This window comes from Perkinsus marinus (assembly GCF_000006405.1).
Source record: "Perkinsus marinus ATCC 50983 genomic scaffold scf_1104296975596, whole genome shotgun sequence".
NCBI lineage: Eukaryota > Perkinsozoa > Perkinsida > Perkinsidae > Perkinsus > Perkinsus marinus.
Genome location: NW_003200720.1, coordinates 58327 through 81425, shown reverse-complemented (window position 1 = coordinate 81425; position 23099 = coordinate 58327). Strand labels below are relative to the sequence as shown.

The 23099-nt window shown below is 45.5% G+C and overlaps 6 protein-coding genes and 2 non-coding genes across 8 annotated transcripts in view; 3 read left to right on the top strand and 5 right to left on the bottom strand.

Moving 5' to 3' along the window:
- Nucleotides 1-1339: 1339 nt before the first annotated feature.
- Pmar_PMAR025513 (hypothetical protein) lies at nucleotides 1340-3068 on the bottom strand (the record flags this gene model as incomplete). Its single annotated transcript, XM_002765127.1, has 3 exons — nucleotides 1340-1378; nucleotides 2306-2397; nucleotides 2933-3068. The coding sequence occupies 3 exons, from the start codon at nucleotides 3066-3068 to the stop codon at nucleotides 1340-1342; spliced, it is 267 nt and encodes an 88-aa protein (XP_002765173.1).
- Nucleotides 3069-7063: 3995 nt separating this feature from the next.
- Pmar_PMAR025512 (hypothetical protein) lies at nucleotides 7064-12008 on the top strand. Its single transcript, XM_002765126.1, has 16 exons — nucleotides 7064-7189; nucleotides 7726-7807; nucleotides 7856-7972; nucleotides 8396-8500; nucleotides 8697-8768; nucleotides 8815-8922; nucleotides 9315-9383; nucleotides 9434-9547; nucleotides 9965-10042; nucleotides 10159-10317; nucleotides 10364-10439; nucleotides 10500-10605; nucleotides 10651-10816; nucleotides 10874-11025; nucleotides 11260-11430; nucleotides 11492-12008. Exons 1-16 carry the CDS (start codon nucleotides 7086-7088, stop codon nucleotides 11673-11675), a joined length of 1863 nt encoding a protein of 620 aa, XP_002765172.1. The 5' UTR covers nucleotides 7064-7085; the 3' UTR covers nucleotides 11676-12008.
- On the bottom strand, nucleotides 10061-10132 carry Pmar_PMAR025511. The gene has a single exon. It is a non-coding gene; the product is annotated as a tRNA-Arg (tRNA).
- A 1789-nt stretch (nucleotides 12009-13797) lies between the features above and the next one.
- Pmar_PMAR025510 (hypothetical protein) lies at nucleotides 13798-15576 on the bottom strand (the record flags this gene model as incomplete). The annotated part of the gene is made up of 1 exon (XM_002765125.1): nucleotides 13798-15576. One exon carries the CDS (start codon nucleotides 15574-15576, stop codon nucleotides 13798-13800), a length of 1779 nt encoding a protein of 592 aa, XP_002765171.1.
- A 1549-nt stretch (nucleotides 15577-17125) lies between these two features.
- Pmar_PMAR025508 (hypothetical protein) lies at nucleotides 17126-18168 on the bottom strand (the record flags this gene model as incomplete). Its single annotated transcript, XM_002765124.1, has 7 exons — nucleotides 17126-17188; nucleotides 17231-17307; nucleotides 17349-17401; nucleotides 17448-17622; nucleotides 17666-17728; nucleotides 17885-18009; nucleotides 18056-18168. The coding sequence occupies 7 exons, from the start codon at nucleotides 18166-18168 to the stop codon at nucleotides 17126-17128; spliced, it is 669 nt and encodes a 222-aa protein (XP_002765170.1).
- Pmar_PMAR025509 lies at nucleotides 17800-17871 on the top strand. Its single transcript has one exon. It is a non-coding gene; the product is annotated as a tRNA-Thr (tRNA).
- A 704-nt stretch (nucleotides 18169-18872) lies between the features above and the next one.
- Nucleotides 18873-20592, bottom strand: Pmar_PMAR025507 (serine/threonine-protein kinase Nek3, putative; the record flags this gene model as incomplete). The annotated part of the gene is made up of 11 exons (XM_002765123.1): nucleotides 18873-18964; nucleotides 19039-19087; nucleotides 19134-19232; nucleotides 19286-19413; nucleotides 19674-19752; nucleotides 19807-19918; nucleotides 19965-20072; nucleotides 20118-20200; nucleotides 20253-20291; nucleotides 20349-20420; nucleotides 20467-20592. The coding sequence occupies 11 exons, from the start codon at nucleotides 20590-20592 to the stop codon at nucleotides 18873-18875; spliced, it is 987 nt and encodes a 328-aa protein (XP_002765169.1).
- A 1407-nt stretch (nucleotides 20593-21999) lies between these two features.
- Pmar_PMAR025506 (hypothetical protein) overlaps nucleotides 22000-23099 on the top strand; it is a gene marked incomplete at both ends in the record, with an annotated part of 3585 nt that continues 2485 nt past the window's right edge. The window contains 7 exons of the mRNA XM_002765122.1: nucleotides 22000-22081; nucleotides 22128-22237; nucleotides 22281-22361; nucleotides 22409-22477; nucleotides 22525-22601; nucleotides 22655-22731; nucleotides 22954-23029. Coding sequence (XP_002765168.1) covers nucleotides 22000-22081; nucleotides 22128-22237; nucleotides 22281-22361; nucleotides 22409-22477; nucleotides 22525-22601; nucleotides 22655-22731; nucleotides 22954-23029 — 572 coding nt within the window. The remainder of the gene's footprint in view (nucleotides 22082-22127; nucleotides 22238-22280; nucleotides 22362-22408; nucleotides 22478-22524; nucleotides 22602-22654; nucleotides 22732-22953; nucleotides 23030-23099) is intronic.

The following is a 23099-nucleotide window of genomic DNA, read 5'->3' as shown; positions in this document are numbered from 1 at the left end:
TTTTACCAAAAACCACCGAGAAATTTCCGAAAATTTCCTAAGAATTTTCATATTGTCATCAACACATGTGTTTGGATCGCCTTAATGGGTATGGACCACTTCTTCACAGATACAGTTTGTCCCATCACGCAAATGCACGCATGCACAAAATCTACACCGTGCGTAGTATGATACCGCAAACTGCCTGCTCGGCAACGTGACTCAAACAAGAGAGTCCAACTAACGGTGTTATATGTTATATATCTGTAAACATATTAACAGCATGTAGTAAATAGTGATATTCATGTAGTATGTAGTAATACTAAATGTATGTACCTTCGGAAAGTCTGGCCAAGATCTACCTGAACTCTAGAAAGGTTTTTCTGATGAGCATATCGCGAGCCTCGCAATGTGCCTCTCCGGCCGAGTCTATACATATACCACCCATGTGAATTTGCATCAGAACATATACCCGGGCTTAGCCGCTCTTTTCGGATTAGCTGTTGCTGAGTTCGCGTCTATACTCCTATACTGGGTATCCGCCTGGTGAAAAGGAGTGCTGCTCGAGAAAAAAATTAAATGTATGTTATATGTATATAATATGTTAACGACAAGGGAAAATATACGCATGAAAAAATAAATCATAGAAAAGGCTAAGATTGAGGTAACTAACACGGCGATATACTGCAGTAGTACAGATGGATCAACACAAACGGAAGGTAATATTTGAACCTAATCTGTATCTTTCTCGGTCAACCTCAAGATACGTCGTTCAAATTCTCTATCGAGAAACAGCCATAACACCACATTCCGGTTATGAATCTTCACCTCCCCACCCAAAGATTCAAATCATGTCCACATTCAACCCAACTCCCATATTAACATAAATCTTTTTAATCATTGTCATACCACTCCACCATCACATCACGAGCACCCCCCCTCAGAGGCCTTTCCGATCCGTTCAGAAGGACCTCCAAAAGGGGTAGTCGTAGTAGGCAAATAAATAACAGTTTGATAACAACTGTGAATACGTTTCATGGCTATCATTGGAGTTTCACCACCCTAGTGATATGAAAAACACCAGTGAAAAACTTATTTTTCGACTACCGAGTAAATCACCGAGTTTCATACCACTTCACGTCGTAAAACGTCAGACACATCAGAATCAACCGAGTCGCCGGTCTCGCGCAAAGACCGATGACTCGATCGATTTCATACAAGTAGACTAGATCAGACTAAGAAGTGACAAAGTTACGGTATAGATTCATTTATCGTCCCCACTCGAACTCCAATAAGAATGATATCTTTATTTTCTCCACCTCTTCCTTCGCGAGAAAGGCGAACAGCAGACAGTTTCCATTCATACGAGGAGCCCAGGAAGATCCCTCCAGGAAAGCACCTGCCGTGAAAATCTCAAAAATGTGGTCAACTGCATGTGTTGGTGACAATATAAAATTCCGGGAAAAAAATTCGGGGAAATTCTTCTTAGTTTCTCTACCCGAATTCGTATGTAAGAACAACTTCTATAATCAGTGGGGAAAATTTATTCCAACGCTGGTCCAGAAAATTATCATCCATATCACAACAGCACGCATGCACATCTGATCGATTTTCAAATTCCCACAATTTCACTCTAAACTCACCTCGGGAGTAATTCCATATCCCCAAATTTATAGTTTTTCTTCTCATTTTCAGTAACCGTTTTAAGACCAACCACCTCCTTATATTCCATACCGTTTCCCTTCCTACTATACCAACGACATGCACATCGCAGATCACCATTCTGAACAGGAAATCACCTATATTATTTTTCCCATATAATTTTCCCGAATCTACATTATTTTCCCTAGAATTTTCCCAAACATATATTATTTTCCTGAAATTTTTCCGGACCTATATTATTTTACCCTAAAATTTTCCCGAACCTATATTATTTTCCGGGGCCTATATATTTTTCCCTATAGTTTTCCCCGACCTATATATTTTACCCTAAAATTTTCCCAGACCTATATCATCTTCCCTAAAATTTCCCCGAACCTATATTACTTTCCTTATAATTCTCCCGATTCTATATTATTTTTTCCCATAATTTTTCCGAACTTGAATCATTTTCCCCGTAATTTTCCCAGACCTATATTATATTCCCTATAAAATTCTTCTATAATTTTCATTTCCAATTTTCCACGTATGACTAGGAACACATTCTCCAATCAGTATCCCATGTAAATGTCATCACACTAGGAACACCATTTTCCCCCAACCTAGAGGACGTTATTTCTCAAAGTTAGATGAACCCCGACTATCAACCAAGCTGACATATGACTACCTTCATGGGGTTAACACGACGTAGGAAGCAGTTCCCGAGTGACTCGTCTTCACTAAGGAGATCCGCGACTGACCTCACCGGCTCGTCGATATCTAAAACCACAAACAAAAACAAGCTTGAGATTTACTATAATACACGACCTACTATGCTAACTGAAGTTTCACCCGTGAAACTATCAAATGAATATCGCGACGTTGAATGTAGAACTTGTTTTTTTGGTATCACGATGAACTCCACTACATTTCTACTATCACTATTTTCATTGCTATATAATATAACTACATTTTTTGAACCGATTTTTTTCTGTTATAGTAACTACAATAGCGTCGGGAGGAATCTCAAACACGGATTTCTCGATGACAACTCTTACCATTCGAATGCCCCAAGAATTTCTGATCATCTCAAATGAGCTCTGACTGCATTGTCCCATACACAGTACATATGTATAATTGACGCAAGATGAAAATTGAGTTTTAAAAATTTCAATTCGGTATAACGTATATTTTCACTTGAAATATACGTTATTTCAGATCGAAAGAAACTCCAACAAACACGTATGAATTAAAATATACAACATAATACATAACATAATAAATAAAATAGATTATTTCATTTCCTGCTTAATACCACTCCTCGCCAACATCTCCACCGCCTGGTCCACAAGGTAGTGCACATACGCCTTGCTTCGCAAACGACTCGGAGTAAAGTATAGAGCTAGGACGCCCTCGACGAGATCAGACCAGGGCAACTGCTGTACCGACATGCTTCAAATGCAGACTAAGATCAAATACAACCGGTACCCAAACGCAACCTCACATACCTCACCGAGTGGGGTTGTTTGAATTATGCACGGAGGTGGGACCCACCCGCGAATTACTCATGTGCCGATATATTTATACAAATCTCCGCATTCCCATCTTTCCGATCGTCGTGATGGTGACACGAATCCACAGTGTCACCATCTGGTACAACTACTCCGATCCATAACGACGATTGCCAGAACTCATAAAAAAACCCAGCTGTACAGCATACCAACTTTTGAGCGGAGAAGGACATCCTCCTACTCATCGACACTTCATTCGAGATGTTCACACCGGCGTCCCGCAGGAATCTGATAAGAATCAGCCATGGGCAATTTCGTGGCGCAGTGACGCTAGACTAATACACAAAGAGTCGTAAAAAGAGGTACACGTTCTACGGTAGAACTTCTACCAATGGAGGGAATTCATCTCCGACAATCTACGGTACTCCCAACACAGAATCGGAAACATTCCCAACACGAATCGATAAGTCTTTGAGTACAACTAGGGAAGAGAGTATTCACACCGAGATACTTCTCGTTCAACAATGTCGATCGGAATCCATCAACATGTTCCTTCTCGCTACCATCACCAATATCAGGGCGATTTCAAGGAAGGTTGGTAACTCGCACTAGGTACCGCAGAGAGCTCAGGCCGAGGATTACATGAAAGAATACAGTCCATCACTTGCGAGATGTTATAATTGGTTTGCTCCGTCCTACTTATCCGACACCCATGCTGAGAAGCAAACCCAAGCTGTTCAAGCTCTCCTCGAGCATACGGCCATGCTTCAAATGGCGTTGCGGACCAATGCTGTTCAAGCAACCTACAGATAGCCTCCACCACGCTTTCACTGAACGTCTTCAAATATTCGCCAGCCATAAGAAAAGCAAATCATCAATACCAAAGTAGTAGTCCATAAAGCTGTCCATGACTTGCCAGAGAATGGAGATGTCCAGGCGGCCCTTGGCATCGAGCCGATCTACTAGGATTCCACACCCTGTATGTAAAGCATGGCCATCCGGTTCTATACTGAGCTCTCCGGCGACCGCATCGGGAAAACATGGGCGCTAGATCAAGAGATAAATCGGTTGCCGCCCTTGCCAAACTTAATTCCACCTTTCCTCTCTACTTGCCGGATCCTTTCAATCCGTTTAAGAACTCTGATACTTCAAGGGTCTCTATCCATGCCCGACCCTCCAACGATGAAACGGATGGGCAGCTGGTCTCATTCAACGACTTGTCAATGCCGTAGTAACTCTCCACTAGAAAGTCGTGTCAGCATCAACCACATCACCTCGGGGGGCCTCACCGAGTAAGAGTGGCGACCCATTGATCAACCTTGACGGAAATAAGCTCAGTATATTTTTGCCACTGCTAGTAACCAATTGCTCGGTAGCAACCTTCGCTGAAGAGTAGTAACGGCCTTAAGCTCAATGCCCTGTCATTGTCCTACACCTATCCAACCGCTTAGGTTCGCTCGTGCTAGAGAAGGTAGAGCTTCTATCTTGAGGCACTCGTCAATGATGAGTCATCATAAAACTGGCCGGACTTCCACGCTACCAAGCAGCACACACAAGGCGTGAAAGAGGACTGATGAAAATCAGGTCTTCTCACTGCTCTGTCTGCTGAGATGAATTCACTCAAGGAACAGTCACTTGATGACTTCCACAGTTTCGTGCAGACCCAAGATAAACCAAGTGACTCGTGCGATGCATCAATGTACAACATTTCAATTTCACGTTTTTGAGGTTGTACTAAACCTGCAACTATCGTAGTCTGTTGTAGTAAACGACGAAATTGCTATCTCGAATGTGGTTCGACCCTATAGTGAGAGCTAACATCGATATACGTACGACTTTCGAAAAATGTAATACAATGGGAACTAATAAAACACACACAAGACCGTTCCCCCTTGATACTACTATTCCAGTCGTCCATTCCAACACGTCCAGCGATCTTACACAATTCCAATCAAAGCCTCAACCGAGCTTGATAGTAGTAGTCCATGAGTAGCCAGCGGAGCTGATGTCAGTGTAGCGGATAGTTGATACTACGTCACTGAACGACATAGGGACATAGAAAGGGATTGGGAAGAAGCCATGTACAAGATTATGGATAGTGGAGAAATAACATATTTTAATATGAGTGCCGACATCATCGTTCGTCCGAAAAGGAGCGTTAAAACGTTCATGCGGTCAACTCACATGCACCGTCAATGTGAGTACATTACGTTCCAATATAGCAGTGTAGCAATCGTCCTACCCCTAACTGTCCTCTTTCTTTCGCTCACGGGTGGGTGTAGCAGGATCGATTAGAATGGCGTGCGCGATATCCCCTGGTTCATGCGTTTCAGCCGTACAGTAATGGCAGTGGATGGCATGAACGATTATACGAAGGACTTCGCAAAACAGGTAAGCACACCGAACTCTCTCTGTTGATCAGCGGGTCGTATGATTTTACAATCTAATGAGCGGCATAATATACGTTTTAGTAATACCACTCCCAAGATTAGAACTTCGGCGTATAGGATTTAAGTATGACATCTTACCACTATAGCATTCGTCTTACTACTTCTATGAGGTAAGTGACTACTACGTCGACATCTCTACTCGACTGTATATTGAAAAAATACAAGGGCTCTTCCGGATACCATGATTGTGTACAGCAATTATCAATATATATCACTCATGTGCACTGGTAGAAGTTTTTACACTTCTGGAGAGACGTTCGAGGCATTCCATTTGTACAATCATAATTTTCAATTAACAACATAACTTTTTCACCCTATACTATGCAAGTGCTGTTCAGTATCCTATAACTCCTTACTAATGAGTTATAGCATACTGAACAATCCTTGAACTCAAAAAGAGCTATCAGTAGTTCGAGTATTGTCTCTTCAGTTTCTGTGGTTGTGCTGTGCTGATCATCGGCCATGATGAATGAGAACACAATTCCACAAAAGTGTGGACGCAACGTATAATCTTAGTTTATTATTACATGCCATGTTCTGCATTGCAACGGTTTCACTCCTGGCGAGCGAGTATATATATGGATCTTTGCAGTGAAAAATGGCGAGGACAGTGCAGCGTGGACAGATTTGGAAGCTTAACTCAGCTCGAAGTTAGTTGATCATGATTTCACGAGTACGATTGTAGATAGAATCTCTAGATTCCATTAACTATTGCCTAGAGTTCCCAAAGGGTTAACAGTTTCACAATCACTTTGTCGGTATTATTTTCAGCGTGATAAAATATGTACATTGTCAACTATTTGCGTTGGTGATACTATGAATATTTTAGGAAGATTTGTTATTGATTTCCATACACTTCAACGCTCGTTCTCATATAAACTCCCGAAATTAGCTTTGGAAACTTCTGAGCCACTCAGGTGAGCAAAACCAACGTATATTCCTACTCCAACACTGATTGTTTTACACTGCTGGTTTCATAACTCATACTCGTGTACTACAACACGTTAGTGAAGTTCAACCCTAGTGATTTGGTACACACTAGTGAAAAGTATATTTCGTGACTGCTGCATACCGCAAATGTCGGTTTTTTATCACACAGTATTGTACTCTAGTTTATGTTGAAAACAAGAATGGAGTTTCACGACCCGTATGACGTGAAGTAGCGTAATACTCGGTGAAAAACGCGATATAAGATATGTTTCAACGTGCAAACTTTCATATCACGGATGAAACTCCAATGATAAACACAACATTGAAAAGGAATATATACACTACTATTGCATATAACAAGTATATGTGAAAACTGCAAGATGCTGCTACAAGCATTGTCGCTGTCTCAATCTCTTCGTAGCACACAATATGTCTACTGGGCGGCTCAGCTGATGAGGTCACGATGAAGATAGTAGACGTCGGCTAAGTAAGGCATTCTCCTGCAGTTATATCGTGTGTAGTGTTATCTCAATGGGCACTAAGAAGTCACAACTCAGTTTATTTTCCATGGCTCACAATGGGCTGTGTTTCATCGACTACTGTACCTGTTGCTCCCGATGATGATGATGGTGGTGAAGTAAAGGCGACCAGAGCCCTCAGGCAGAGTTCAACCCCATGCAGGTGAGCTTGTTAATTCGGAGTATGAAAATCAATATTGGAGTTTCACAACCCTAGTGATGTGAAAAACATATTTTACATTTCATTCTGCGGGAAAAACGTTCGCGGAAATATATACGTCTTACAATTTACGTTGAGTATCACAGCACTTCACGTTTTTCCATTGATTTTCGAGTCTCGAAGTTTCACGAGTGAAAATGCCCAAAGAGATTTAGCACTACTTTGCTTACTTAAGCACCACTTAGTTTGATAAGGAGCAACTCCATCTTCAGGAGAATCATATTCAACTTTATACGTGTTTTCTGTTTTCTATAGCTTTCAATGGAGTTTCACCACCCTAGTGATATGAAAAACACTAGTGAAAAACATATTTCGCGACTACTGCATATCACCCGTTTTACGTAAAGTGGCGTAAAACTCGGTGAAAAACGCGATATTCGCGACCTGTAGTAGTCGAGCAATATGTTTTTCACTAGTGGTTTTCATATCACTAGGGTGGCCGTGAAACTCCAATGTATATTTGTATTTCCGTTCCACAGACGGGAAACGATTGTAAAGAACTCCCAACAAGAAGAGGAACGGCTGAGTGAGGATGACCTCATACACAGGGGCATTGCTTGCGTGAGTCGGGAAGGAGTGGTATGAAATAAATTATATATATTTATTCAGGCCCAAGCAGCTTCTGTTATGAAAGATGCAGCGCGTCGGCAAGAGCAGCTGGAGGAAGCGAAGGCGCTTTTGATGGAAGCCTTGAGTCGACAACAAATTAGGACGACCACTGGAATGGTGATGATGATCGTGAATGTATAGAACGATTATGACCCTATAGTCGGTCTATATAACGCAATTATATAGAACGATTATAAACCTATAATCGGTCTATATAACGCATATATGTAGAACGATTGTGATTCTATAATCGTTCCATATAACGCATATATGTAGAACGATTGTAACTCTATAATCGTTCTATACAACGCAATTATACAGAACGATTATAACCCTATAATCGTTCTATATAACGTAATCATGTAGAACGATTGTGTTCTATAATCGTTCTGTACGACGCAATCGTATAGAACGATTATTCATCCATAATCGTTCTATATAACGCAATTATGTAGGGTTTGGTGATAGTAAAGATTCATCCTTGTTTATCCTCATTTCACAATCATTTTATAACTATTGATATCGTATCGTCGTCCCCAGGCACCACCATCGACCAGCCCAAAAGTGAGTTCCCAGGTGTTGCCTGATCCCGTATCAGTACATTTAGCGGCAGTTTTGGTATCATTGGGGGAAAGCCCAGCAGAGGTAGGTGATGCTGACGTATTAGATCAACTTTTCTACGGCAGCGCATGTTTCTCAAAAGCTCATACACTGCCAGCAAATATTATTCATATTTTTTGTATTTTTTTTCTACTCATTTTGTATTTTTTTTGTAATATTTCGCGTTTTTCACCGAGTTTTACGCCGCCCCTTCACGTAAAACTCCAATGGTACTTTCCAGGTCCGTAAGAGGCTTTCAATAGCCCCGATGAGCAGTGCCTCCGGTGACAGACAAGATGGCTCCTCGTTGAAGGTATGTGATTTTGGAATTTCGTGGCGCAGTGAAGGTTCATTTTCAGAGCCCCTGTATCTGTCCAACGCCAGCTACGACGGCCACCAACTCACCGGGTGGGTTCATCAATAACATCATTGGAGAGCAGCGGAGCGAAGCTGAGAAGAGGGAAGTGGTAGTACTGGTATTACTGAGATCGTACTAGGAATACTTACTATATGTCCTACACTGAGCAACTGAGTGTACTAGTATATGGTACTACTAGTAATGGTTAATACTAGGCTGGGGGCGCCGCCTCGCAGACCCCGTAAACGGGATGCTCTGCTCCGCCCCTTATTGCATGAGTTTAAATATCTCATGTTATTGAGCGATGTGGCCGATAGTGTACTTACTACACACCAGCACGTAGGCGAACTAGTCCTTAATGAATGTATGGTAGCACTGTTATATGGTGCTATGTATTACGGAGTCTACGGTAGCTGTGATGTATGTATCAGCTTGGGTTGCCACCAGTGTGCGCTGAACTTGGTGATATATTGCGATTTAGTGACAGTCTGGGTTATTCAGGTATCCGTCCAATTGTTGGGAGAAGCGGAGATAAGTCCACAACATAGAACCGTTCTCAGGACGCAGAATGTGATAATGCAGCGTGTGGGAATCGAACCGGGGACCTCCCTAGTCCTCAGGGCTGTGGCGATGCAACAAGAGTGGTGTATACGCCTGATGAGGCTCTACAGCGCTCTCCGAGTTTGCCCGTCTGCACTCCTGACGTGTTGTTGAAGTATCAATCGCTCATACAGGTAATGGGGAAGGCCGGCCGGCCTAAAGGAGTTGATGTAGTTGTGAAGTGAAAGGCCGGCTCGGTGGGAATCATAGGAAAGAATATAGGATTGTTACTAATCGATAGTATACTGACCTAGAACTGAAGTACGAATTCAATTGCAATGTGGTAGAGGTTCCCGAACTCTATAAGACTATGTGGGAACGGTTTCGATGGAGCTGGAGGGAGTTGGTAATGTTAATTATGATAATGTAGCATTGATGTATACCTCCTGGTCGAAGGGCCCTGGGTCGGGTCTCGAATTGCAAGTTGTTTTGGGGTTATGTGTTGAAGTTCGCTTGCAAGACTGATCGGCTTTTTGGGAGAATCATTAGATTTATTGGAAGTTCTACGCGCACTCGGCATAGTGAAAGGTATCCGCGTTGCCTCCTCTCAGACGTGTCCTTCTCCGGCGGCGTTCTCGCCGGTGACGCTCTCCCCATTTGGAAGGGAAGTGGATGGACTGCAAATAAGGGTGGGGCGGCGGGAGAAATAACCCCGGCGGGACTTGAACCCGCAACCTTCGGCTCCGGAAACCGACGCGCTTCCATTGCGCCACGAGGTCGATGAATTGTTGCATTGCATCATCAGGTTGACTGTCGACATCGGAGCCTTTCCCGGCACGAAACTAGGGACACATTTGCCCGTGCCCCCTCTGCTGCTGATTACTATGATGGCGACGCTGGATTGGACGAGTCAGTGTCTGTGATTGACTTCGACCCGGACAACGATGAACCTCTCTCTGCTGAGGTATCTTTGGAGACTAACCTAAATCAGTGGTATGTTTGTTCTTTAGAAATGCGACGAAGTGCTTTCGGAAATCGTCAGCCAGACGGGATGCTCGATGGGTCACTCCCCGGCATCCACCCCTGGTGGGTCTCCTCGGACCTTGTTTGTATCTTACCAAGTAGAACCTTTGGATTCTCTTTCAGGTTCTGATTGGGATATCTCCGATTTTAATCCGCTTCTGGTTGAGAACCATGACAAGTCTTTGACTGTTTTCCTGCACAGCGGCATCACGGGAGAGCTCGTCGCAAAGTACATACTTCCAAATGAGCGCTGGTGACAGATCTAACTCTTCAGATTTGTGATAGAACTCGCTGACAAGGAGTCGATTGAGCAACTCTATACGGCGTTGGAAGAGTCTTTGCAACGAGAATGTGGCCTAAATTTATCCGAGACACATTGGGTGCGTGACAACAGGAAGATCAGATGCGATAAAAGAATGCTCATAGCGGCACTGGCATCCGTAAGAGTGGACCTATTCTGTATCTTCCGCTCTTGGACCTAAGATTCGTCATCTTAGTCGGGTCATTGTGAGCTCCGCCTGTGTACTGTTCCGAAGACCCCTCCGGCCGAGATGGACGTTTACATGTCTACAAATTCCGAGCGCATTCGGTTGAAGTCGCTCGCGCCTCACACTCTCTCGCCAGACCGCATAGCGACGCTTTACACCTGGTAAGTTCCATACTATGTTACCGAGTATGCTATCAGCCTGTCTGTTGTTTCTGCGTCAAAAGCAGCCATTTACGATAGTGGTATTTTTCCATGCTTTCTTGCGGAGGGGCGTGGGTTCGAATCCCACGTAGGTCTTGTCTTACCTCATCTCCTACGTAAATTTCTATTGTCCATGGTTGATGATTTTCACTCCAAGTCGCTCCGTGCGGTATATCTTTGTTGTTCCCGATTCAGTCCTCTTCGTCGACGGCTCGACTACTCTGTCGTATTGGTATCACAGATGGATTCGGGCAACTCATGTTGGCTGTCGGGGAAGGCCCTCTCTATTGATTATAAGGGAGGTGTCATTCAGTTCACTCTCACTGTGGCTCAAGTCAAGAGTTTGCTTAGACGAACTCAAGATGGGTAGGAGGAGGAGGAAAATAAACCATATCTTGCAATCTTGCATTTCCTCAACGTTATTCAGGTTGTTCGATATCTATTTGGTTGTCGACGGGTCCCTCCGTAGTGAGAATCGCCGTACGGTTGTGATTATTGAGAACTCTGGTGTCGTCCCAGAAGGCGGTGTTGATGACGGAGTTGATATGGAGAGTAGCTCGTGTGACTCCTCTGACGTTGCTTCCTGGGCTGAATTCGACCCGATACTGTAACCATCCTCATGTACATTATAAAACTCTTAATGTGACTTACGTAATTGCACTGCCATCGTCCAGTGAGACTGTATTGGCGACCTTCCGCATCCTACTACTACTACCAGCATGGTGCTCCGAGTAGGAGTATGCTTCTCAGTGTGCAGCTTTATCCCGCATCCAGAGTTGTTCTCGAGAGCGGCTATTATTGATCAACGGCTTGCTACAGGTATAACTGCGACAACCTCATCATTCGTCGTGTACCATGGTGTTTTTGATGTCGCATGCATTGTCGATTCACGCGAGGCTGCTGTGTCAGCTCGCTTCGTAGTTCTATCTTTTAGCTCAGTCGCATTCACTCCTTTTCCCCAAGACGCTTTCACGCGTATGTTGTATTTTTAGTCGGGAAGCAGGTCAAACGAAAGGATGTATAGAGAAAGCACCCTCGTCTCACTTTCCGGATTGGGTATTTCAATGGAATACTATCAGGACCGAGTCAAATAAGACTCCTGAGTGAAATTAGTTCACTGAAATGGCTAAGGACTGTCAGCAGCAATACAGTAAGCTATGCTGTCAGTTTGAAGGGCACCAGTTTGGGAGATGCTTGGCAAGTTGCCAAACATGTGGTTAGTGAACATGCTAACTGCATTATCAGTCTCACACTGGAGACTCAACCAGCAACAACAGTGGAGGACGAAATGAATAATGCGAGTCTGCTCCTCCGGGTCATGCAGAGCTGGATCTCCGAACGCGCCAATAAGCATGCTACACTTGGAGTGAGATACGACCTTGCAAACGTGAGATTAAATGATAGTGAATCAGAGACTAGTGGCAGAGACTTTTATCTACGTCAAGTAACTATCCTGAGCTATTCGTGTGACCGGTCATTCAGGAGTTGTTGACGTTTAGAGTTGTCCACTATTCAGTGACGGCTCAAAACGAAATGCTGGAAACTTCAACCATTTCTAGTATGTTTTGGTGAGGGTATAGGTATCAATGATTCAATGCAGAGTGGCTCTAGGTCAACCCAGGGAATTGGTTTTCTTCCCCTGTAATCGGCCTCCATCTTTCAGCACTTCAAGCCTACTTGTTGGAGAGGATGTAGTTGCTTAAGACAGCTATGATACAGTGAGATTCAGAATTTGCCAATAGCTTAGTCACTTGCCAACATTGATTGATGGGATCTTGGAGAATTTTTAAAATTCTCCGAGATCCCATCAGCAACTAAAATTCAATTTTAGTTGCTGAAACTCAGTAGGATCAGTCGACATGTTGGACTTCATCTTTGGTTGAGTTCACGTCCCTCTTACTGGAACGGATCTATTCACATCCGTGCCTCGGTTGCTCGATTAACAACAGTGTGATCGGCGTAAAATTAGCCTGATGTTATCGGGAATGTTGTAAAGAAGTGCACCTGTTGACAAATAGATTGCGATGATTACTGCAAAGTCGACACGGGTGGACAGACTGATGGATACGGAACAGAGTTGAGTGGAAAGGGAGATAATTCGTTTTCCGGCTTGCTGACAGTGCGGGAATACATGCACATGGTAAACTACATGTGTTGCTAGCAATATGGAAATTTTGAGGAAATTTTGCGAAATTATCGTTGATTTTTTAATACTTATACCCAAAATCGTGTGATTTTTCATAAAATAGTGAGGAAACCTACGAGCTCAGTTGAGGAAACCAAAAATATATTCCCATACTGCTTGCTGATGTTTCTAATCAGTCGACCTCTAATAACATCGTGGATCTGGTGCTACTCACCCAATCTACGGCGTACGGGCCGCGGGTTTCGGGGTTGGTCAGAGCTAACGTCTGATCCTTTCCCGACCGTGGCGTACGGGTCACAGGTTATTCGGGAAAGGATTACAGGCGATTCACTTTGTTCCGTGCTTCCCACTGTTCATTGACGGCACAAAGCGAGACGCTGGAGGACGTTTCATCCATGTGATATCGCGATCTGTGATATCAAAAAACCCATTAAAATGGTTGATCATGCGTCGTATAATAAACGACAACGATCGCATATCCATAGCAATAACAATGTCTACAAAGCCGAAAAAGCACCTCAGCGAGACTGCAGTGATACAGTAACGTGATATCAGCACCATGGACAATGCAGAAATAACTTACACGGTCAAAGCATAGTGTGGATAGTTCTAGCTGCCCACTGCTCCAGTCGCCAGTGGTATACCAATCGCCAATTAAGTATCTTCCTACCAACTTCAAAATCAGCTCCGGCCATGAATGACCAAAGATCCATCTTCACATTCCGGTCAGATGCATTAATATCGAAAGAGATTGTGGCATCGGTGAACTCATCCTCACCGGCGGCGACAATTCGGCCACCAGCTGAGATGCGCGCTCTAGCACCAGGCTTCGCGATGGCTTCAGTTGAGCCCTCGACTGTTAAGTTCTTACCAGCACCCCCCAACTGATGAGCCGTCAGAGTGGTTTTAGCTGTACTTCCCGCGTCCTCGAAACAGACATTCAGAGCCAAGCCGACCCCCTCGGCCGTTGTCACCTGCCAGAACGTTGCACAACCCGTCCCTGTAAGGTATGTGGTTTCGAGGCTTCTTTCAGGCTCCGACAGGAGTACATGGAGACGTACGGTACCAGCTGACCAGGGTGACTTTAGATCTTGCATGAGCATATCGACGAAAATATTGATTGTGTCAGGCTGCCTACCCACGTAAATGGCTAGACACACATTTGGCTTTTGCAATTGTGCGCTATTAGTTCGACACCCGGTAGGATACTCGAACTCATTAACCACGGAAAGGCGTCTCCCAGATCCAGGTTGGAAGAAGGCGTAAGAGCTACTCCCTGGGGGTATCGTATAGCAAGCAATGGGCCGCGGCGATCTCTTCTCAGCGGCTTCAGACTTACAATCGGTCGGTGTTTTCCGCTCGAAAAATTGTCGAGAGTCCTCAGAGATGACGTGAGTCACGGCCAAATGGGGATGGATAGGAGGGACTTTTTCAGGGTCGCCCGGGCCAGAGCTTTGAAATTTCACATCATAATCGTCATACACAGCCCTCATAGCCTGCACCACCGTCATCTCCTCAGCCAGATCAGCCCAAAAGGTAATAGTCGTCCGCTGTAAGACGGTATCATCGGAACCACCAACCCCTTCGATGCTGTTCAAAGTCGTGTTGGTCTCATCCAGATACAACTTCCATTTATTGGGCGCCACTTCAGCGGCTCCAAGTAGATCGAACTCCTGCTCTCCGCCACCACCCGTGGGTAGACCACCAGTAGAGACCCAGAGAGTCTGCTTCACAGCATTCTCCATAACAATACCTTTATATTCCCAGCCGTCATCTCTCAGATTTCTGTGCTCACCAAATGTTTGGATGGACTTCACTGGCTCATCCTCGATGACGTAGGACCCGTGACCGTAAATCTGCAGGATTCTCCTCTCAGTGGGAGTCGTGAAGTAAACAATATACTGATAGGGTCGACTTGGCCAAGACACGACAGATACCTGTCCATCCTTAACAACGTAAATGTCCTCAAGGATGGTCAAAGAACCATCGTCCATCAGCGGCAATACCATGTCAAAGGTCTCCATGGCCTGCGATCGTCCACAGCTTGTCTTACCACCATGTGGAGTCCTGAATGCTTTGTTGCAGTAAAAAACCGTCTTGGATTGAATACGGACGTTGGTAGCATTAAGCACAGTTGGCGGAGCAGGAGGAGTAGTAGTAGTGGTGGTAGTGGTAGTGGTAGTGGTGGTAGTAGTAGTAGTAGTAGTAGTGGTAGTAGTAGTGGTAGTAGTAGCCCTCGTAGATGTAGATTTCGCAGTTGTAGTTCTCGTAGTCGTGATAGTTGTAGTGCGCGGCGAAGAAACCCGTCCATTTGAATCGCAGAAGCAGCTCCCAATGACGACTATCAGAATCAGTAGAACTCGCATTTCCAACGAAAAGGTCGACTGCGACAGTTTGCCGATCCATTACCCACCTAAGAGCCGACCTCTGTCAGACTAGACTCCAGGGGCGCCTAGAGCTCGTTACATTGCTATAAACGACAACAGATTGAATAACAGCACAGTGCCTCCAGCACTAACAGCATGATTTTGAGATATTGTGGCGACTTCTGGAGCCAGCGTTACTACTTCTACTCATTGTGCGCGATTGCACGTATGTGCATAGCTAACCACATATCCCCCCGCGATTGCATATCCCCCCGCATATGCACGCCGCGCATATGCCTGTAGACAACTTACGCAGGTGCGACCTGCCTAAAGTAAAAGGGCTGAATATGGAATAGCTAAATTCAAACGAGCCGTGGGAATCAGCTGAAGAGATTGGTCTTAGAATGTTCGAATTCATGTGTTGATGCGGCGTGTCACACGCAGCGTGTGGCGCGCACAAAAGTATCGTCAGAGGCTCCGACTCAGAGCAGTTTCCCTGGGAATAGTAAGATTGGTTCGATGAATCGAGTTCCGACATCTTCGCCTATGAGTGGTACAGTAATGCATAGGCATGATGTGTTCCATGGTATATTCGTGATCCCCGCTCTGGTGTGAGGAATTTTTGGTGTTTGTATCGAACTGGTATGTTTCGTCGCACATGCTTCATTTACCTAGACTCTAGGTCCTAGAGCATGTATCTCATGTTGCCAGCATGATGTTGGAGATTCCAAGACTCCACCTTAGAATGTTGCAGATGGCGTTCGTTCAATATATGGCTCAAGTGTCATACTGACCGCGTTTGCAATGTGGAAAATGACGTGTGAGTTGGTAGTAGATGGGCAGTGAATCATAGTTGAAGCTCGCGATTCGAGTAGGGTATCCGATAAAATTTCTCGAAGGCGACTCACTTCATCCAGAAGTAGCAGAAGGCCCAATGCCCCCACGGTTAAGCAGTTTTCACTGCAACCCTAGGCCCGTCTGAATGATTCACCGTGAATCTGGTCCTTGGAGTGCGAAAATTCGGTGCTTCGAATGGAGACATAAACATGCACTGAGGTCACCTCCAACTCCTGTGGCTGAGATGGAGACTCGATCTGGCACTCTTGTAGCCGCTGCGCAGTAGTGAATTCAGTATGGATTCCTCTCATCCCGAAGCCTCAAGGAAGTTGCGTGCGGCGCCTATGCTACATATAGTTTTGAGATGGTCCGAGCCCTGCCATTGTCCAATAACCTCGCAGCGGTTATTCGGCAGCATGTGAAAATTATCTCTATCGCAAGTGACTACCTCTAGCGTGTTCGAAGCGCGAGTTCTTGAGCTCTATAGGGAAGGTAGCGAGACTCGTTATTCACTTCAGTTAATTGTTTATGTGATGATCCCTAGCTCATTTGCTTTGCACTTTGGCACCGACGCCCTTCGCCAGCGCGAATCGCCGCTGTACTTGAAAGTAACTACTCGAACTCAAGTCCGGAATGCTGAACAAACAATCGTTCGTGGCAAGCATGTGGTTAGTGAACATGCTAACTGCATTATCAGTCTCACACAGGAGACTCAACCAGCAACAACAGTGGACGACATAGTCCGATCTCTCACGTTTTCCAATATGACCGCAACCTGAAACCAAAGAATCGTGCCTGTGTCACCGTGAGAGCTTACTGTGCTGAGATGAATAATGCGAGTCTGCTCCTCCGGGTCGTGCAGAGCTGGATCCTTGAATGCGCCGATAAGCATGCCTACATTTCGAGTGAGATGTTAGGTGCTTTCACTCTGTCACCTCTAGCTGTCAAATTGAATCGTTCATAGTCTGTTGTCCGCGCCAACTCTAACCTGGAGAGAAATTTTGAACTTTCCTGGCTAGTGTTTCATCCGTTACATCTTTCCCAACAATCGTTGCTTTCCCTTGAGTTTCTTCAGTAGTATTGTTTTCACACATTCGGAATGGTCGACGAGCTCGAGTCCGCCACTGAGGAACTTCTCTGGGAGATGCAAAAGATTCTTCCCAACCGTCCTTGTGGATCGACGTCGCCGTGCACGCTGCGACGAAGTCGCTAACAAAGGCAATTACTGAACATTCGAGGTCACTGTACTCACGGACATGTCCCCGACGTTTCGGTGGCGAGTTGGACGCGCGACGACCAGTCAATACACTCGGATCTGAAGGAACGATCCTTGCTGGAAAAGCCGTGGAGAACATGTGTCATGCCCCGAGTGCTTAACGAATATTAGCCACTTTAGCTTAGTGGTAGAGCGTCTGCTTCGTAAGCAGAAGGTCGTCAGTTCAATCCTGGCAAGTGGCTTTTCAGCCATTACTTTTTCTGGGATGAGCTGACGTGTTCTTCTCCTCCCTCTTCCCTCCACCATCACGGACCCGAGAGTCATGCTTATCTACCTTGAGTGGCGGACTCTCCTCATCTTCTTCAAAGTCCGACGGATATCTGCTGATCAATCCCAACATGACATACCTCCCACAGCATGGCTCACTCGTCGTCACTATTGGCGCGGCGCTCAGCTTCTACTCTCAGCATCTCGGCTTTTGGCTTTGGCTTTTGGATGACTATCGACCGGTTTTTCAAACCATCCGCTGAGCTCCCCATCTTAATCGGAGGCAAACACACCTGAAACTTGCAGTGACACTCTAATTATAAGAATTGCCTTACCCGTTCGACGGGTCGGGGCTTCTCCTCAATCACAGGAGCATCAGTTCTCATGCTCCTACAGCTCCTCAACTGTTCTCGGGAGTCGTCCACTGCCACAGGCTCGTTCACGGATCCAATCAAAACCTGAACAAAGAAGAAGATTGTCGCGGCGCCCTGAAATTCCATCCTGCATGCCTGATCTTCATGAGGATTGGTGACTGGTGACGGCAAGATAGGCGGTAACTTGTGGTGCCTCTTCTCATAGTATCTACCAGCGCGTGATGGAAACAGATGGAAGTGACCAACATAAGATCAGTGTTAGATGGACACATGTTCGCTTTCCTCAGCTGAGCTGAGAAGCCCTCTCACTAGTCGTAGGAGTTCATATACGACTTAGGGTAGAAGCGTTCAGAAACCAATAAGAATCTCAAGAGTCTCACTTCATTTTTTCATATTGTCACCAACACATGCAGTTGACTATGTGCATATGCTCCCACACCGCATAGTATGAGGCCGCCTTTGACTCACCGCGTTTCTTCTTCCGGCATCGGCGAGAGCGCTCGCGCATTGCGACGTTGGAAGGGCCGACTCAGTGATTGCCGCGCAGCGCTGAGATATGGTGGGGAACTCTCCTTGAAACCCTAGCCGTGTGAAAGGAAGTCTCACTTAGTCAGGCCTCGTATTCGTGCCACAAATCCAGTCGGACGGTTCTGTAGAGCCGGCAACTTCACATTCTTATTCGACCGCACTTCAACTGACAAATAGACAGAAAACGTAGTAGTATGATCCCGATACGAATGGACACAGTCGGACCTGCCGTCCACTCACCTTCGGAGTCGCGTAGTTTATAGTCCAATTCCTTGCATTTGTCGAGTTCCTGATGCTGACCCTTAACACACCGCATCCTCTCCTCGTGGACTTACCCGTAGAACATATCCTCGCAGGAGCTGAGTATTCAAAATATCATCGCAACTTGGGCGTTTCTCGGATTCACGAGTCAGTAACATCCTCACCATTTCGCACTGCCAATAGAACCCATGCTATTCAGCGCGTGAGGCCGCTACTGCCATCGTACCGATTCGGCGGAGTATTTCGTCTTATCGGGATCGTCGAACTTAAGGTTGAGGATTCTCATGGCCAGATGCTGTATGTTCCTCCCATCGAAGGGATGTCTCAGAGTGAGCATCTCGTATAGGATCACACCTGAGCTGTTTTCCCGCGAGCAAACATCCAGGGTTATGAGGCTGATTTCAATGAGGAAGTTTCCTCGCTGGATATAGGAGTTCATATACTAATTCGGGTAGAAGTGTTCAGAAACAAATATTTCCCTTTAAAGTTTTATATTGTCACTGACACATTTAGTTGGCGGCCATGCGCATATTTTCCCCCTACACTGCGTAAGTTCATCAGAACGAGATGCATCGATGGCAATTTATCGTCATTGTTATACTGACTAGACTCACCCATCGACCAAATGTCAGACTTGAAGCCGTAGGGCTGTTCCATGATGATCTCTGGGCTGAGATAATAGGGCGTCCCGACCTGATCACAAGGAGCACAACGCTGCGACGACCGTTAGCGATGGGAACCACCAACCATGGTATGTGCGAGATCTCGTGTTTGCTCTAATACGCGGCTAATTCCAAAGTCTCCCAGTTTGACCGTCCGATGAATGCCATGCAGGAATACGTTCTGTGACTTGAGGTCTCTGACAAGCATGGATCGCTGCTTTAAAACCGCGACGCCGCCCTTACCTGTGAATGACTCGTTGTTGATGGACATGATCGAGCGCTAGGCAGAGCTGAGTGAACATCCTGAGGACCTCCTCTTCTGCCAATAGGCCTCTACGGCGCTTTAAAAAACTGACCGAGTGGTCGTAGGAAGCTGCCACAGTGAGCTCTCCTTACGTGTGCAAATCACCACAATCTGCGTAGCTCATAACTATACACATTTTCTGTCGGGGTGTTACGAAGACATCGTGGTAGGATATCTAAGGTCGATGCATGCATAGAGTGGGTAAGCGGAGCGAAGGTCATTTTTACAATGAAGGGATGATTCATCTTCTTCAACACCCAAGCTTCCTGAGACAACAGCGTTAGACCGCTGGTTCGATCCCGCCACCCGACATCCTCTCTCACCCTGAGCGCCTCCTTTCGTGGGTCTTTATCATCGGATATTTTGCTTCCATCAACATCCATTTGCTTGAGTACCTCACCACACATATGCCTCTGTACTCTTCATAACCGGCGGACTCACCCTGAGCTCCTTAGAGGGTGCGTGGAGCACTAGATAGACCTTCCCAAACGAGCCGTGACCGAGCGTGCCGATTTTCCTGTATGTCGCGTGTATGGCTTCCATCCCTTCGGCAGAGGGAGCTCCCATTGAGATGCGGCCCACTGGACCCGACCTCTGAGGAGGAGCGACTGTGAGGTATTCCTACTAGAGTGTCCGTTACTGCAGCTAGCCTTTTGCCGTGTTGTGAAATGGGAGGTAATTTCAATCGATCGCGTTCCGAAGACCTAGCCTGCCGACTTTCAGTCCTCATGGTCTTCGCCTTCCACTTCTTTACTTTATTGTTGCCCTCTATGACAGAATTGTAGTCTCAAACAGAGAAAAGTAATGTAACTACAAATGGTTTTCGCGGCCGGCCAGAAGATTTAATTTAGGGCGAGCGAGATTTTCCCTGTGCATACGTAGAAACTGTGCGTGCGTGCAATAACTGAAGTACTGTCGGCGTGTTCAATGCACCTCTCCTGAGCAATGAGAGCGCTTCCAGAATGAAGCTTAACATGTGTAATGCAATCCCAGAAGCGCTCTTGAAGCTCAAAAGAGGTCTATGGAACACACAGTGTGAGTATGAGACACTCTCTGAAGTTGAGAAAGCAAGATCTTGAACAGATTCTGCGTTCTGTCATGTGTTGCGAGATAGCGCCGATTTGACTATACCAGAATCATGCGAGGGCTCTCGTGAACGCGTCTATGAACGATTCTGAAATAACTCCAATGGTTTACTCACCCTTACCCCATGTTCATTGAATCCATTCTGGAACTCAGAATCGATTCTAGCATAGTATTATACGTGTGAGAGGCGATTTATTAGATTATTAGCGATTTATTTTTATCTATTATGAGTTTCGAAATCGGTTTATTGATCGACCTCTTAGACTACACCACGCTGAAGATTATTCTTGTATAGCAATCATCATTGAGATAAGAGGAGAACTTCCTTTGATGGGAAATTTTGTGCAGTATCATTGTCAAATTGACAATTCTGTTGACTTTCCAAGTCAAACCAGCCCTACGACACAGTATTGTGGTCGGTCTTGACTACCCATTTGCCAGACGGGAAAATCCGACTTCGATTGCACACTCTGAACATACTCAGAAACGATTCCAGAATCGCTTAGGAAATCATTCCCACTATCGGCTCTCTCATAACTCTCTCTCAGAGATAAGTCTTCGCGAAGTCAGCTCCGGTATCGATTATAATAGGTTTATCAAATACCCGGTGTGTACTGATCAGAATATTGGGGTCGTACAATAAACCGATTTCGAAACTCAGAATCGATTCTAGAATAGATTCTGAATTGTTTCAATGAACGTGGAGATTATAGGTTAGGAGTCAAAACTTGCACGCACGATCTTTGTGCATGCGTGCAAACTTCGCTCAACATCATCCTTACTGATGGCCTGGTTAATGTCCATGCTGTTGAGCAAAAGTGCTGTCATATTTATACAGTCCCCTAAGTGTACTCTCTTTTCTTATAGTATCCTACTTTACAATTAACGATGTTCTCAATAGTTAAAAACCTCTTCGGTCGTCCTACTGCGAGTAAAGTTGAGGAGGAGTCCTCCGATGACGACTCGGCCGGTGGCCATAGTATCGGACTGCCCTCATTCTCGTATCTTCATGGCAGGTTTTGAGAATCCCTCTAACCGCCAGGCCGTCACCGAGTGTGCCCTCGACTTGCTCAAGGGGGATTTCTTCGTTTTAGATGGTGGGGAGTGGACGAGCCTCGCCGATGGGGTAAGGCTTTGTATTGGTGTTATCAACACTGTAGGGTCCTTAGTTATGCAGCGTAACCTTTGATGAGGCCTTGAGGAAAATGTATGTCACGCAAGAGGAGGAAGGAGTGGAAGAAGTCTTCAATGTAGATGTTTGTGGTGATCAACATTGAAGTGTGTGCAACGATCTTAGGCACAGCAGATGGTCAACGTACAGCGTTATGACGATCCCGACGATGGCTACCCGTGCGTGCAGTGGATAGTAGCATCATCAGTGAGGCGAGGACATCAGCATTGTTACTATGGCAGGTGGTCACCAAGAGCGACAACATGAGCGAATGGGGCCTCAAATTCCGAAATGAAGAAGCAGTGAACGAATTCGTGAGGTAAGAAGCCCTCGGGCCTCACTCGACTGTTTGTGGTTGACTTGTGCTTTCAGGAAAGTAGAGATGCTAGGCCAGGCTGAGTCAACAATTGTGGTGCAAATCGATGGCTTGAGTATGATGGCTAGAGAGGGTAAATCGTGTGTGTGGGTGACGTCGCTGAGTGCCTGGAGTTTGCACGCATGCGCATCGATTTGGTAATCTGGTCAGGTCCGGGGGAATGGTCGTCGCTTGGGCATGACAACTCAGTGATGGTAATGGTCACTCAGAGGAAGGACTTTGAAGCTCATCTAGTCATATTCGACCGTAGCATAATCATTTTTGTGGCGCGCGAAAAGTTGGTCATTATTCTTAGAGGCCGATGATAGCCTACTCTACAGCGGTGCCATCACTGCTGGCCTCGGCTTCAAATATGAATGGCCGAAAATCATGTGAGTTATTTCAGTGCCGTTGGTTAGAGGTGTTGCTTCGCATCCGAAAGTCTCTGGTTCGAATCTTGGA

Excerpts from the sequence above, each read along its gene's own strand:
- Pmar_PMAR025512 (XM_002765126.1), top strand. The coding sequence starts at position 7,086 with ATGGGCTGTGTTTCATCGACTACTGTACCTGTTGCTCCCGATGATGAT. Across the intron at positions 8,769-8,814 it reads AAGATGGCTCCTCGTTGAAG|AGCCCCTGTATCTGTCCAAC; the intron begins GTATGTGATTTT and ends GTTCATTTTCAG. Across the intron at positions 10,440-10,499 it reads CTCCCCGGCATCCACCCCTG|GTTCTGATTGGGATATCTCC; the intron begins GTGGGTCTCCTC and ends ATTCTCTTTCAG.